The 17271-nt window shown below is 42.3% G+C and overlaps 1 protein-coding gene across 8 annotated transcripts in view; it reads left to right on the top strand.

Moving 5' to 3' along the window:
• The window catches only part of ptprt (protein tyrosine phosphatase receptor type T), a 336999-nt gene that overhangs the window by 204711 nt on the left and 115017 nt on the right, over nt 1-17271 (top strand). For 7 of the 8 annotated variants that reach the window (XM_080890788.1, XM_080890791.1, XM_080890787.1 and 4 more), the window contains exon 15: nt 8725-8761. In XM_080890788.1, the coding sequence (XP_080746914.1) occupies nt 8725-8761 (37 nt within the window). Of the gene's footprint in view, nt 1-8724; nt 8762-10766; nt 10824-17271 lie in introns of all 8 variants that reach the window. The other variant, XM_080890789.1, reaches the window with a different exon arrangement.

Raw genomic sequence — 17271 nt, 5'->3', positions numbered from 1 at the left:
ATCTAAAAAGCCAATCTAGTGGAATATATAAATGATGTTTTTGAGTAGGGGTCAGATGAGGTGCAGGCTGCTACCATTTGTTCTCTTATGTTTAACTTTGTTATGTTATGTTTTGGAGTGTTTATGAATTAAAACTTGTCACATTCAGTGCGGTGGGCTTTTTGTTTGCTTTTGAACTCCACTGCTAAGAGCAACCTTGAAGAAAGAGTTTTTCTTCTGTATTTAAGCACAGAAATTAGCTTAACTTTAGGCTTTGCAAAGCATCTCTTCTTCTTAAATTATTTTGTTTCTTCCTACAGGAAGACCGTTTACAGTAATCTAAGTAAGACCCAAAATGGCACAATTAAAATGAAAATGAGTGTACAGAAGCATGTACATTAGGACTGATTTTAATGCTGAGGTAACACATTTCCGTGTTGGTAGCTGCTGTAGTCTTTATATTTGATGAAGACAAATGGGCCAAAACATGAAAGAGGCCAAGTGGGTGAGATAGGTGCACGCACTGATGACAGCACATCATAAAAGAAAGAAAAGAGGAAAAGGCACGGGCAGCAAAGGAATGAAACGTGCTGGTTTAAAAGACAGAGGCTGAGAGACATCTTCTACCCTATTTTCTGTAAATATCAAGATATGTATACTGTAGTTTTATATTGTACTATGTATGTATTTTTTATAGGGTCACATTTAAATTCATTGGAGAATCATATAAGAGTATTCCTTCAGTACATTCTGTTGTCATCTGGCTCAAGAGCTATGACAAATAATGGGAGAGACATAATTTGGACAAAAGTTTACAAAAGGCAATTAATTAATTAATGTGGTGTTTTGTAGTGTAAAACCTAACAAACCAAAATGGCCAAGCCCAAGCCAAACAAACAAATATCAAGTTTCACATTACTATAGTTAGTTGGATTTTTCCCCATAATAAAAAGTGTCCCATTAAAACGACTGTGTACAACTGAAAGTCTGCTGATTATCACACGTTTCTCGTTAGTGCCCTAGCTCCTTATCTATCCTACCTTTCTTTGTATCATGCATGACTGACTCCCTTTACTTCCACCATCCCAGTTTTTTTGCCAGTTTATTTCCCCGCTCTGTTTTTCCCTGACTTGGATGGTTTGATTTGAATATCTACCTTGTTTGTCTTCCTTTTTATTGCTATTAATTCTTGTGTGTGCTGGTACCCAATGTTGTACTTTTGCCCTGTTCATTTAAGCAAGAATTAACTGATAGAATCTCACAGATCATATCCAAGTCCTTACTGGCTGTCACTGTATCAAACACTGAATATAAGCATCTTACTATCTCTCAAACCCTCTGCCCACTGCAGTGCAAGCACTACTGCACACAGTTCCGCTGCATATAGACTTAAATAATGGATGTTCTTCTACTTATGCCCATCTTATGGGAATGATGACTGCCCCTGATGACTCTGTGAGTCTGTTGACCCATTTATGAGATCAAAATATTAATCTGCAGCTTTATTCCAGTTCTTAATATTCAACAACAATAGGCTTCTGTAACCCGAGGACTGATGTAAGAAAGTCAAACCTGAGACAGACAACTCTTAAATGCTCAAGCAAGACTAGCTGTTACACACCGGCCCGAAGCCGGGGTGCAACACAACAAAAAATAAACCCGATACATAACAACGACAAACAAAAAAAAACACACCACGGCAGAATGACGAGTTTGGTTAATTTATTCACTGAACAGGTAGCGAGCTTCAGGGTGGGCGATGCCAAAACAACAAACAAAACACACTAGAAAGAAAAACAGAACTAACTTACCTCCCACGATTCCAAAACAAAATACAATTCTCTAACCTGTCTCCCTACCCGAAACAGGAAAAAAGAGGGGAATAAAAGAAACGGCTTCCCACCCCTACAGCTACCAAGCCCAGGTACAACCCTTTTTCAGCATTAATATTGCAGCCCCGTGCAGTCACACGCCACGACGGTCCCCAGCCACACAGCTCACGGGGAACCAGGAAAAGTCTCCTCACCGGCCCAGTCCAACCCCTTTTGTAGCTGGCCTCTTTCCTTCCTCCACCAATGGGCGGCCTCCACCTGGAAACAAGCATCGCTGAATACAAATACAAACAATAACAACCCCGTACCACAAATAATGACCCTGGGTCATAACACCCCCCCACCTAAAATCAAGCATCTCATTAGAGAGATGCTAGACCTAGGTCTCCACCCGGGATAGGGCATCGGCCACAATATTATCAGCCCCTCTAAGATGATGGATGTCAATATTAAAGTCCTGCAGCAGCAAAGACCAACGCATGAGACGCTGATTGTTATTCCTCATGCGAGAGAGGAAAACCAAGGGGTTGTGGTCCGTATACACAGCAGTTGGAGCGGGGCTGGAACTGACATACACCTCAAAATGTTGGAGGGCTAAGAGTAACGCTAAAGCTTCCTTCTCGATGGTACTATAATTCACCTGATGTTTATTGAATTTTCTTGAGAAGTAACACACGGGGTGATCAATACCCTGGTCATCCTCCTGCAGGAGTACAGCACCCGCACCATGCGCACTGGCATCCACCTCTAACTTAAACACCCGAGTGAAGTCAGGGGCACCTAACACTGGGGCACTGCACAACAGGGCTTTGGCTGAGTCAAAGGCATCCTGACAATCAGAGTTCCACAAAAACAGGCACGACGGACTTGTCAGGGCTGTCAGAGGAATAACCACGGTGGCGAAATTTTTGCAGAACCCTCGATAGTAGCCACACATTCCCAAAAAACGGCGAAGCTGACGCCGCGTAGTTGGTATAGGGAAATCCAAGACGGCCTGGACTTTGGCCATGAGAGGGCGTACCTGCCCCTGTCCCACCTGCTTCCCTAGGTAGGTAACCACAGCTTTGCCAAACTCGCATTTGGCCAAATTGACTGTCAAACAGGCACCCTTCAATCGGACAAGAACCTCCCGTAGCGTCTCCATGTGCTCTAGCCAGGTCAGCGAGTAAACCACAATATCATCTAAGTAGACCTCGCATCCCTGAACACCCAGTAGCACCATGTTCATCAGCCTTTGAAACGTGGCGGGAGCATTTCTCAACCCAAACGGCATCACCGTGTATTGCAGGAAATGGTCTGGTGTCACGAAAGCTGAAATCTCCGCCGCCCGTTGCGACAGGGGCACCTGCCAATAACCTTTCAAAAGATCTAGCTTGGTGACAAATCTGGCTGAGCCCACCCTATCAACACAGTCATCCATACGGGGGAGCGGAAAGGAGTCTGGCTTGGTGATGGCATTTACTTTACGGTAATCATTACAAAAACGTGGGGTTTGATCAGATTTAGGCACCAAGAGGGTAGGAGAGCTCCATGGACTGAAGCTGGGCACCGCAAAACCATTCTCCAACAGGTATTCCACCTCCTTTCTCATGATTGCCCGCTTTCCGGGATTGACCCGATAGGCATGCTGCTTAATGGGCCGGTGTTCGCCAACATCTATATCATGCTCAAGCATAGTGGTCTGAGTCGGCTTGTCACTAAAGAGCACAATATGACCACAGATCAGATTGTAAATATCCTGCCTGTGGGGCTCACCCAAATAAAGCAAATGAGCCTCAAGGTCCTCCAAGATCTTTGAATTCTCCAAGCGGGCCCCTGAGCTGGGTCCCTGGGGTTCACGCAACCCATCCACCTCCGGTTGGTAGGAGGGTGAACCCACCGTCACCACAGGGGAAACAGAGTTAGTCTGGCTCTGGTTCCGGTCCACATATTTCTTGAGCATATTAACATGACAAACCCGGGACTTCTTCCGCCTATCCGGGGTTTTAATCAGGTAATCCGTGTCACTAACTTGGCGCTCGATCTCATACGGACCACTAAAACGAGCTTGGAAACATGAACCCACAATGGGTAAGAGAACTAAAACACGCTCACCAGGCAAAAAGGTGCGCTTGAGGGTCTTCCTATCATACCTCTCTTTCATCTTCTCCTGAGCACCGGAAAGCGACCTGCGCGCCAACTCACATGCAGCGTGCAGCCTCTCCCTAAACGAACTTACATAGTCAAGCACGTTGTGCACGGGCCGCGGCTGGTCGGGCTGCGCGAGCCACCCCTCTTGGAGCAGACGTAGGGGTCCACGCACCGTATGCCCAAAAACCAACGCCGCCGGGCTAAAACCCAGGGACTCTTGTGTGGTCTCTCGAATGGCAAATAGCAATAACGGCAGGCCCACATCCCATTCGGACTCAGTTTCAAAACAGTACTTCCGTAACATGGCCTTCAAGGTCTGATGGAATCGCTCCAAAGCCCCCTGTGTTTCTGGGTGATAAGCACTAGACACCCGGTGCTTAACCGACAACTCAGTCATCACCTGAGCAAAAACCCCCGACAGAAAATTAGAGCCCTGATCGGTCTGAATGTACTTCGGTAACCCAAATATAGAAAAGAACTGTACTAAGGCTTTCACCACGGCCTTAGCCCTAAGCGATCGCAGGGGAATAGCTTCTGGAAACCGTGTGGCCGCACACATTATGGTGAGTACGTACTGGTAACCCGCCTTAGTTTTCGGTAAAGGCCCTACACAGTCCACAATAACATGCTCGAAGGGCTCCCCTATTGCAGGAATTGGATGTAACGGGGCGGGTGGAATGACCTGATTGGGCTTACCCGACACCTGGCACACATGACAGGACCGACAATAGCACGCCACATCAGACTTAAGCCCCGGCCAAAAAAAGTAACGAAGCACTCGGTCATAAGTTTTTTTAATCCCCAAGTGGCCTGACAGATGATGCTCATGGGCCAGACTCAAAACCTGGGGTCGGTACTCCGTCGGCACCACCACCTGAGTGACCACCTCACCCCCCAACCCACCCACCGGAGCCCAATTGCGTAACAGAACCCCGCGATCAACCTCATAAGAAGCAGCACCAGGCACCGCCCCTGGCTGCAAGGCAGCAGCTCGACAGGCAGACAACGTATCATCAGCCTGTTGGGCCGCAATGAGCTGCTCCCTGTTTACCGCCAGGCGCAAATCCTCCGACACCACACTAAAAACCTTCGCCGTCCCACCATCCACCCCCGGAACAGAACTATCATGCGGCTCAGAGCCGTCCGGAAACATTCCGGATATGTCCACCTCCCCACCCAAGCGACGAGCTTGAGCACGAGTAACCACACATGCCGGAAAAACCGTGGAGTCACCCAGCTCCGACGGAAAGTGGCATAACCGATCCGAGGTAGGACACTCAATAACTTCCGGAGTAGCCGGAAACACTTTTCCCCCGGCCAAGTCATTCCCCAAAATAAGATCAATACCTTCAATCGGCAGCTGATCTCGAACCCCCACCCGCACAGCGCCCGATACAAAAGACGAGGTCAAAGTAACCGTATGGAGAGGCATGCGTAGAATACTCATCTGTATACCCCACACCAGTAAGTCAGAACCACAATACGACTGCTGAGAGAAAGGCACGACTCCACGCCGCGCCACCGAATGCTTCGCCCCGGTATCCCTCAAGATAGTGATCGGAACCCGGTCCCCCGCATCACCAGACAACGATAAAAACCCCGACGAAATAAACGGTCGAAACACCTCATCTATCCCCCGCGGAACGACGCCAATCGGCATTAAGCTAGGGCGGGTTACCGCGGAGCAACACTGCACGGCCCCCCCCGAAATGTTGGCCCGCGCCCCCTCCCTCGCCCTCAGCACAGGACAAGAAGCAACGAGATGACCGAGCTCATGACAAAAAAAACATCGGCGGTCCCCAGCGGCCACCGTAGGGCTACGCCGCGAGAGCGGGGGAGAACGCCCCCCCCCCACCTCCGGCAAAACTCTAGAACCCCGACGTAACGGAGGGGAAAAACCCCTCCTATGCGTCAAAGCAAACTCATCTGCCAGAACCGCCGCTTTCGTGAGGGAAACGACCTTCTGCTCGTTCAAATAAACAACCACCCGCTCTGGCAAACACCCTTTGAAATCCTCCAATAACACTAACTCCCTCAGCTGTGCAAACTCCTTAACCTCACTAGCCTGGCACCACCGATCAAAGAGCAAACCCTTCTCGCGCGCAAACTCCACATAAGTCTGATCCCCCCCCCTCACACACTGCCGAAACTTCTGACGGTACGCTTCAGGCACCAACTCAAAAGCACGCAATACAGCAGCCTTAACCACACCATAATCCAAGCTCTCAGATGCCGACAGGCTAGCCCACACCTCCTGAGCCCTACCCACCAGCCGACACTGCAACAGTAAAACCCAGACCTCCTCCGGCCACTGTAACGCGGTAGCCACACGCTCAAAAGCAGAAAAAAACGATTCCACCTCCGATTCACAAAAGGGCGGCACCAATTTAATGTGCCTCCCAATATCAAAATCCTGACGGAGAGCCGGGGCGGGACCAGGCGCCGGCGGCGCAGGGAGCACAGAGGGCGCAGACGTGGGCGGCGTAGAGACAGGGGCACGCGGCGTAGAGTCAGGGGCACGCGGCGGAGGTCCACGCTCCAACTCCAACGCCCTCACCCTCAGATGCATCGCCTCTACCTCCAACCGGTGACTACTCAACTCCACCTCCTTAATGCGGAGCAACAACTGGAGCTCCTCCGCCGACGACCCCACCACCGGAGCCGGAGGAGCCACAGAGGGGGTGGCCACAGGAGGAACAGACACCGGAGCCAACGGCTCCACAACCGCCCCGCCCGTTCCACCAACAAGCGGCACGCCCGACAATAAACCCCGCTCGCTCAAAGCCACCGCGACAAGCTGCCGCAAATCGTCCTTCTTTACCCCCGCCGGCGCTCGCACATCAAAACGGCCCGCAATAAGCAACAAATCCTCCCTCCGACACCGACCCAACTGCTGCAAGGAAGGCGCCTCGGCAAACTTGTCCACATCGAACTCCATCCGCGGCCACCCACACCAACAACCCCCAAACACACAAAAAACAACCCCACACACCCACACGAGCCCCACGACACACAAACGAACCCGAAATCCCTCAAACGGACGAGCCCCCATTTATGTTACACACCGGCCCGAAGCCGGGGTGCAACACAACAAAAAATAAACCCGATACATAACAACGACAAACAAAAAAAAACACACCACGGCAGAATGACGAGTTTGGTTAATTTATTCACTGAACAGGTAGCGAGCTTCAGGGTGGGCGATGCCAAAACAACAAACAAAACACACTAGAAAGAAAAACAGAACTAACTTACCTCCCACGATTCCAAAACAAAATACAATTCTCTAACCTGTCTCCCTACCCGAAACAGGAAAAAAGAGGGGAATAAAAGAAACGGCTTCCCACCCCTACAGCTACCAAGCCCAGGTACAACCCTTTTTCAGCATTAATATTGCAGCCCCGTGCAGTCACACGCCACGACGGTCCCCAGCCACACAGCTCACGGGGAACCAGGAAAAGTCTCCTCACCGGCCCAGTCCAACCCCTTTTGTAGCTGGCCTCTTTCCTTCCTCCACCAATGGGCGGCCTCCACCTGGAAACAAGCATCGCTGAATACAAATACAAACAATAACAACCCCGTACCACAAATAATGACCCTGGGTCATAACACTAGCCAGGTGCTCCCAGTTACACTAATTAACTCCACCTACTAGGAACCTAGAAGACAACACAGAGGGGCAAAGGGGAAAATACAGTAGGCCCTGGCCAAAGCTTAGGGCCATCACAATGCTGAGAAAAATGAGTGTTTAATACCAATGAAGGTACTTTTGTACTTTTTTCACTTATTTATATATGATGTGTGGAAAACCATTCGAATCAACACCAAGAATTGTACAGCATATTGATCCTGGTATGATTGATGTGTCAATCATGTGTGTTTGGACAAAATGAGAAGCCAGTGGCATGGTTTTGTGATCTTACTGATGATTAAGACCAATGATTACGTGGTGTATGCAATATATGCACTGTCAGGCAAGTGGTTACTGTATACAGTCAACCCATATATTAAAGAGGGTACCTTGTTTTAGTCTGTTAACTATGATTTAAATACATTTTTTAAAACTGTTGTGGACAAATTTCCAAAGCATGATTCCTGATTGATTTTCTGGTTCCTGTTTCAGATTTAACACTTTTCTTTGTCAGTTGTTTCAACGTTTTCTAAAAGTTTTCTAAAACATGGTGCTGAGTTTGCAATTCAAGATATACTGCAGCCTCTGGACATCAGCTGATCTCAATGCCTGCCAATGTCATCGGATGGCTGATACATGCGGCATTTATGTTGTTTTAGCTTGACCACAGTTGCTGTGTATCTGGAGGCCAGTTTACAGCCCAACTATAGCTCAGCTTTTCTTTTTCAAGCTTTGTCTGACTTAATGTCTCTGTCTCTGCAATCATTGTTGTCTGCTCTGTTTTTGGGGGTGGGTGTAGCTCAGGAGGTAGAGTAGGTTGTCTACTAATTGGAAGGTGGGTGGTTTGATCCTTGTATAAAGCACTTTGAGTGCTCAGTTGTATAGTATAAAAGTGCTAAATAAGAACCAGTCCATTGATCATTCTGTACAGAATAGAGCTAGTGCCAATGATTTTTCAATACTGCAACAAACGAAACTTGACTTATGCCTTGGAGAATACTCAGAAAAAAGTCAGATTTCAAAGGGTTTTCCACCATTTTCCTATGTGTTCAACAAAGCCTTACCCTCATGATTCAAAACACTAGTATCTGAAAAATTAACTGTATATTTTACCACAAGGTAATTAGTTAACCTGTCTGTCTCTCTCCACAGGAAACCAAAATCAACTGTGTCCGCTTGGCTAACAAAGGTATGAGCAGCCTTCCATTGATAGTCAACATGCACATTAATTATGATAAGATATTTGTAATTTTAATTTGAAATTTGTTAGTAGTTCATTTTAAAGAAAAAATGGTGCGAATACACAACCCCCTAGAATTGTGTTGTGCTACAAGTGTATCAGCCAAGATGAGAAGATTGCACACTATTCTGGAAAAGGTGAACTCACAACCATCAGCCCGGGCAAACCTATACCACATCCACGTTATCTTGCATGATTTTGTCGCATAGCATTCTCTCTCCATCTCTTCTATCCTTATAGCCCTTTTCACACTCACCTTTTCTGTGACTTTCCTCCATCATGCTATTCTTTTTGCATCTCACACCACATCCATGTTGGTCATCAATGTTCAATGTTCAAATTGTATTCGCAGTATAAAGGGTATAAAGTGGAACATTGGGGCCATTATAATACCAATTGACCACCTTCATTAAACCCAGTGAATGAAGGCTAAAGTGTTAGCTCCAAAACCCATTTCATCTTCTTCTGTTTTGCTTTCCCCATGTCTCCCATTTTTATTTGCTGCTCATCTCTGGCAAATACACCCATTTATGTGCCAGGCAATATGCTTTAAAAGCTTTTCAGCTTGCTATTGATTTTTTCTCTCACCTCGTCTCCTTTATCTGTTTTAGTTTTTCATCTGCATCAGGCATTGATTTGATTTTTCCACATCTCCTTTGTCTGTTTCTGTATCTCTAACTCTCTTATTATTTTTTTGTCTACATAAAACATTTATTGCTCTTTTATGAACATTCTTATCTTTTTTACCATTCTTTTTTTTTTAATCCATTTTCATTTTTTTCTTTTCTTTTTTGAGTGAGATGTACTCTGGTAGGATGTCTACAGTGTCTAAACACTGCGCTCTGTCTGTCTGCATGTATGTGTGCTTGGAAAAAGACATGCTTTTAACTTTGTGGCCGTCTTTCATATATTTAAAAATAATACAAATCTATTTTGAGTATGTGAAATTATATGTAATCCAAAAAAAAAAAGATTTTTATACATGAAGTATCATTAATATGCTGTTATTTGGTGTTCTGAGGCAATGCAGATGGCTGATTTTGCAAATAATTATGATTATGTTTGCTGCATTACCTAATATCCAATATATGTGCACTTATCATGCACTATTGCATATTTACAATAAGTACGTGACATCACTTGCTTTCTTTCTGTTGTTTCTGAACTGCAAAAAATAAAATTGTGAGGCCTTAATCTACCACATTGTGAGCTATTAAGCATTTAAAGGTAACAAAGCAATAATAGCTCAAGTGACTTTTGAGAACAAAAGGAGGGACAACTAGAGCCGCATACCTGCCTCAGTTTTACTCTTCCAAAACAAATATTCTACCATTAAACTTTTAGTAGTTTTACAGTATTTGTATTAGAATGCTGTATAAAGGAAAGTATTAACTAGAGTCAGATGCCAAAATTGGTCTCTCCACCAACTTTCCCATGCCACAAAGTTCATAATTTATTTTCTTTTAACCATCACTTTGTTTCTTCCGTCTTACATTTCCCACTCCCCTGTTTTTATTAACCCTTCAAACCAGGCTAACAGACATAACAAGCTCCAGTGATAACCGCCAACACCATATCTGCATTCACTGACAACTACTTTGTAATAAACATCCTCACCAGCATCACCTCTTTCTGGCCTTTTCCTGGTAATGGGCCAGTCAAGATGCTCATTGAGGGTTATTTCCTAGAAATAAGACCAGTCATATCCCAGCTGAGTGGTATTGATCTCATGGTTCTAGTGCTATCTCTCACCACTGCAGTTTCTCTCCTCCAAGACAGATTGTGCAATTGAAAACCAGGGAGATCTAAAACTTGATGAATTGAAGAAAGACAACTATACATCTTTTTTTCTTAGACTTTTTCTTCTTTCTTTTCCTTTTTTGTTGTTGTTTGTTTTCTCTCTTCCCTTTCTTTCTCATGCTTTCCGGTGGGGACGTGCGACCCTTGGCCTTAGTGGTAATAGGTAGGGGACAAATAACAACGCCGTACATTCTAGTCATCCCAAGCGAAGGTGATTATTGCTTTATAGGCAGAATATTTTCTTCCCAATGTTATGTCACAGTACAACCATAAACACGACGCAAACACTGTTTCATTTTGGTTGTCCCCTGCCCTACACCCTCCCTTTTTTCTTCCCTTTGTTAATTTTTTGGCGTTACCTTTCCTTCTCATCACCATCTTAATACATTTGTTTGCATGTCTGCTCTGCTTCAAGCGTTGCTGGCTGTGCTTGAACGTCCTCTCTGTCTTGCATGCACACATACACACACATTTTTCACACACACACTTAAGTGAAACCATGCTGCTTTTGTGCATGGTCAGTAGCGCAGCTGTTGCACCATTACGCTGATTGTAGGCTTTGATTTTTTTTAAATCTTTTATTCTTTAATAAAGTATAGTTTAATATTAAAAAGAAAACTGACTAGACTATGAATAAATACATTTTTTCCCCTGTTCCCCCAACTTTATTAACAATGCATATACTATTCTGAAAGTATAGTTTCCATTTTTGCAAGTATGATTATCTGATTGAAAAAAGGGATGGTAACAATTTTCATTTGATAATCTTTGACCGTTGTCTCATCCACAATATCCACCTCTTTGCTTATTCTAAAGCCTTCGTATATAGGTCCATGACATTTGTTGTATAATATCAAATCAGTGAAGATGCTTAATTCAGTTGTACTACATGCTCAAACACCTAGCAGAGTACTAAAAATGTTGAATAATAACAACTAAGTGGTCAAAACATCAATTAATATGCAAAAACCACCAAACAGAGCATGGTGTGGTTTCAGCAGAACCATTATGTTAATTTATGTCTCATATGATTTGTATCCTTGTATTTGGAAAGAAAAGAAATTCATTTCTGAATTTGTCAACCATGTCAAGTTTTGGAGCTTTGCCACCAAGGCTGAATAAATTTGTGTAACTCTTTAGTGAGAGATCCAGCCTTTGAATGTGACACAATTACTGTATATTAACTTCTGAAAAAGAAGATATCTCCTATTAGTTAGTTATTATTAGACACTGGAAGAATTATAGTTCAGTAATGTGTTTTGTCAGCTGTTTACTGCTATTAGTGTGTTTAGTGCAGTGAACAACCTTAAATCGACAGAGCTGGTTACTGTGGAATATTTAAGTAAATTTTCAATGACAAACACAAAATAATAATAATAATAATAATACCAGCACAGTTCTTTGAAATCCAATCATCCATCTGTAATAAATACACAGCAGCTAAACATTGTTTATTAAATTGTGTCAAAACCATAGCAATTCTAATCCTCTTAGTATTTGTTTTTCCAATTCAGAGATGTGACAGTAGAATATGAATGTCATTGAGTGATACAACAGTCAAAATGTTGACTTTAACAATGTGGACACAACAGGGAAGCAGTCAGCAAAAAGCATTATTATAAACTGCTGTCACAGTTATTTGTCAAGACTATGAGTTTATTGCACAAGAATACCATAACACTTATTGTCCTGGGGGAAATTCAGTTTGCAAGCTCTCGCAGAAAGAATTATGCATATCATGCACAAGTCTGAAACTATAAACAAATAAAACTCTCAATTGAATAAAAACTGATTATATTTATATGAATGCAGAAGATCTCTGGGTACATTAAAAACCACATCGTTTTAAAACAGAACTTACTTTTGCAATGTAGCAATTCATGTATTATATTTAATATCATATTCAGAGGACCATTTAGGCAGACATCCTAAATTGAAAAAGTGGTGCATAAAATGCAGCTTTTTCTCTTTCTTTGTACTCCACTTAGTAGAAGTCACACTTTATTAATCTATCCTGCTTGAGAAATGCTAAACGACTCGACTTATTTATCTAAAGCTGAGTCTATATGGAACGTAAAATTTGTCCACTTATTATAATCCTTATACTCACAAACCTTTTTTTAAGTAGTAATAATATAACATACTTGAAATTACTTACTTGCGTCTTCCAGAAAGAATACTCTGCAGTCTCTCTTCATGTGTACAAATAAACTCTCACTTAAAGCTGTATTTGTTCAGTTGCTTTGGCAAATACATAAGAGACCACTGTGATAAACTGTCAATATGGCTGAGAACAAATCAGTTAAATAAATAAAATAAATAATTCCCTGACTTCATATGCAGCCCACCACGTGAAGCAGATAAATACCATTGCTACTCTGTGCATGCATGTCTCTCAGACATGGTTGTGGATTGCATCATTCACGTCACATATTAGTAATGCAGAACTAAAAGACAGCCTGCAATTTGAAAAAAGCTTTTGTACCTCTTAGCCAAAACACTGTTGTTTTTGTTTTTTCTCTTTTTTTTTTGTAAAATAGAAATTAATTTCCAAATCATACGTTTTTGCTTACCGAGGGCAAAATAAACCAGAAGGTATACATTGCTAGGTGGGACTTTTACACTGGCAGGGTTTGAATGCCCAGCATGTTCTCAGCTACCATGGCTCATAGGAGCATCAAACCCACCCCTTGTCATTCACACATTGGTATTATATGTCAGTTTTAATTCCCATTCCCATTAGTCCTGAGGTCGATTATAATTGGTGGTGTTCAGAGTCGTGTTGTAACTCACACAGACACTGTGCAATACTGACGCAACATGTGGCTTGCTATCTGAGTATGTGTGTGCATGTGTTTGTGTGATATGGGTGTGCATGAGAACACTGTAAAAGTAACGTTTTGAGGGAGTCGTGTCTGAATTATACTTGTCGTTGAACCCAACTACCTCAGACAAACAAACATACTTTTATTTGTAACTGCTGCTGTTTTTCCATCATTGCCAAGTGCTTACTTGTTGCTGCTTCGTCAGTCAGTTTTCTGTCTGAATTTGCAACACATTGAGTCAGAATGTTTAAAAAAAACTCTCATAAGGAGCATTTGTAGGTAAGTATCTAGGGATGATGTGACATTTATGGCACAATACCATAAGGAATGGATGAAGTTCTTTTCAGGCTGCACAGTGAGCGTGCAGGCTTCAACTGCATTTAGACCTGGCAGAAACAAAAAATGGGGTGGGTGGATAGTGGACTTTTTTTGTCAAGAAAAAAAAAGGCCTGGAGGAACATGAAACACTGAGAAAGAGACATGACAAAAGTCAGAGACTGACTCTAAAGATTTTTTCCCTCTTCTTACTGTAGCATTGTGCATGCGGACAGGTGTACTTGCTTACCTCTTCACCAGAAAGACATTGTTGTGAATTGTTGTATTATGCTAAATCCGCCCTTCTGTCTCTGGCTTGAATTTTCCACCTGCTCCAGTGAGTTTTCACCTGCCCCTGCATAAATCTTAGAAGGCTCTTTGGAAAGATGTCATCAGCATCAGGGGAGGGAGACAGTAAAAGTAGAGAGAGGAACAGAGTGGAAAGGAAGGGAGAACAAAATACGCAATGCCGAGAACTGCAAGATCTTCCATAGAGCTGCAGACCAAGGGCAGCTGATGGTCATTTTATAGTTTTTCCATTTCTGATGAGTTACACCAAGACCAAGCTTCTTGCTGATGGTCTTGTTGGCCATTCTAGCCTTGTGCCAGGTCTCTTTTGGAAATTAGATTTTTACTCTCAGTGAGATTTTTTCCAAGATTAAATAAAAGATTAATAATCGTGTATGTCTACAATCTTGCCCCTGATGTCCTTAAACAGCTCTTTGTTCTTGCCCATGCTGATCAGGTGAGGTTTGAATGGAAGAAAAATATTGGTGTGATTTATACAAATAAGGAGTTGAGATCAGGAGTAGAGTGACAGATTGACTGGTTTGCTATCTGTGTGACACATAGGCACATAGGAGCCAGAATTCTGACTGGGTCATAGGGGATGAAATAGTTATTTCACTCTGTGACACGTAGATCAATTTAAAAAAAAAAAGAAAAAAGTTTTTTTTCTCAATTTTTGCTTTATTGCTTTGCAAGTCACTGAGAATGAGCTAGTGTTACGTGATTTATCACTTTTTTAAAATTCTAATTTAATTTGTTTTAACAAGCTTGAAGGATCAGGTTCTTGAAAGAATTTTTTTTTCTTTGTACCTGTAAGATTTCAGCAACTGCATCTGACATGAAAATCACTTCAGCCTTTACCTTGGCACACATTAATCTAATGTCTTCTATTACTAGAAGATGTATTATCTTCTATTCTGCCAAATCAAACATGTGGTGATACTTCAGCTGGCCACCACAGCAAGTAGCACCACATGTTTGATTTGGCAGTTTTACGCTTGTCTACAGCTGGAATCAAACTTGCAACCTTTCACTTGTCAATCAAATGTGTAAACCGTTACAATATAGAACCACAATAAATCGTACATAGAGCACATGACCTGTCTCATAAAGATGTCATAAATCATAAGTCCAGAAATACACACATGCATACAATCACTCAGAACGTGATTTAAGTATTTAGTAAACAGTATCCTGCTTTATTTAACATCAGTGGAAACTGGCGTATGTGTGTGTGTGTCTGTAAGACAGAGCTAATGGCCAATCACTACCATTGTTAATGTTCACAGAGACAGCTATCTTAACCGAGGTACCATTGGGCCACAGATACATTCAGTATATACATACACAAAACTGGACAGAGACACATTTCCAAAGTAATGCAGGTAGATCCATTCACGCAGAGGTAACTTGTTACATATGCAGATATAGTTACATATACACAAACATGGACCTAAATGTTCAGAAACGCAGCAAAAGGCAGATTTAAAAGTATACATGCAAACACTGACATGGAGCGCTGTGGTAGCATAGTTCAGATTAGTAATCCTGTTAAACGTACTCAGCCATGGTAACACTAATCCACAGAGGATAAGCCCTGCAGCTGCTGACAAAACAGTACCGGAAAACTAAACCTTCAGGTCATTTAAGATATTTTTGCATTTATACATGCACCAGTAAAGCCTACATACTGTAACACCCTGCATCACCTATATATATTTTTTTAATCAAACAAAAATATTGCAGCAAATTCCCATTATACTCTGTTCAACTTTCCATTTAAGCGTGTTAGACAACCGATATCCTATAACGTGAACAAGTAAGTCAAACTCAGTGCACATGCACAGTGATCCATGCCACTCAAACACACAAAGAAAAGTACATTTGTGAAGACACACAAAATACACCCACCTTCAAACAGTGATCTGCACCTGACACACATACACACATCCACGCTGAAAAGAACCATTTAATATGCCATTCAGGGGTGCAGGAGTGCGTTGGAAGCTAGGAGAATCAATCTTCTCTCCATTTGGATGAGATTATGTTTTTAATATCTCAGGTTTTACTCGTAATTCCTCCCTGATAATTTTATCATGTTCTCCAAGTAGGGGAAATAAAAAAAGGGGAGAAATGGTATAAATGGGGGGAAAAAAACACCCTCAAAAAACATTATACCCAGTTGCACGTGTGCACACTTACACATCCTATGTGCATTCAGGAACACAAGATATTCAAGGGATTAATGCCTTTTGGAAGTAATCAGTATCATCACCAACCCAGTGTTGTCACAATTACAGTGGCAAACATTGAAGCGGTTCCCTTTAATGTTTTCTGTCTTTACTCCATTCTGCGTTAATACAGAAGTCAACTTTTATAAATTAAAATATTCCATGACATCCTTTTATTTTTTTATATTTTATCCCGAGCCAATTATTTATTTTCGCTCAAGTTCATATTTAAAGTTTTTGTGAAGTAATTCTCACCCTGTAGATATTTTTAGGAATTTCTGACAGTATTTGACAGTATAGGTGCGTATATTTAGTTCTGCACTATAGTTTATATATTTTAGCATAGCTTCTGTTGAGGAAAACATTGAATCATATTTTTCCAGTACTTCAACATTTTGGTGCACAGTTGCACCAAAATGTTCAGTTCATTCTTCTTTTCTAATTGAATGTTCTTCCAATTAAAAGGTTTGTTGTTTCCAATAGCTTTTAAGATATATCACTTTTGCAGCAATTTACCCTATATACACGATCTAAAGTATTTATGCTTTGTGTTAGTGTTACCACAGTAACCCCTTTCCAAACCTTACAGTATAGTCCTGACAACCTATTATTGTGAAAACTAGGTGGTGTGAATTCAGGCACCTAGACAGCCATCCAGCTACTGGTAGAACAGTTGGATCTTTCTTTCTGATATTCCATGTCTTTCTGTTGAGTTAACATTACATAATAATAACAAAAAATTACTGTGGCCATCGCCATGTAGGCTCAATTCAGTCCATTCTCTATGAGACCACAGATGAGTGATTTAATGTTGTAAATATTCAGGTTGCAGACATAAGTATATGTGAGAATTTCCAGATTTCTTTCTTTCTTTTGTTTCTTTTTTGAGGTAGTGCACATTTTAGGATACTCATTAATAGAAAGTTACAGTTTGTGAAAAGATGAGGACATTCACACACTATGACACGATGCAAAGCTCTTCACTGTTCCAACTCTCTTT

Source organism: Rhamphochromis sp. 'chilingali' (assembly GCF_963969265.1).
Source record: "Rhamphochromis sp. 'chilingali' genome assembly, chromosome: 9".
NCBI lineage: Eukaryota > Metazoa > Chordata > Actinopteri > Cichliformes > Cichlidae > Rhamphochromis > Rhamphochromis sp. 'chilingali'.
This window is presented reverse-complemented; position numbering and strand designations above follow the sequence as displayed.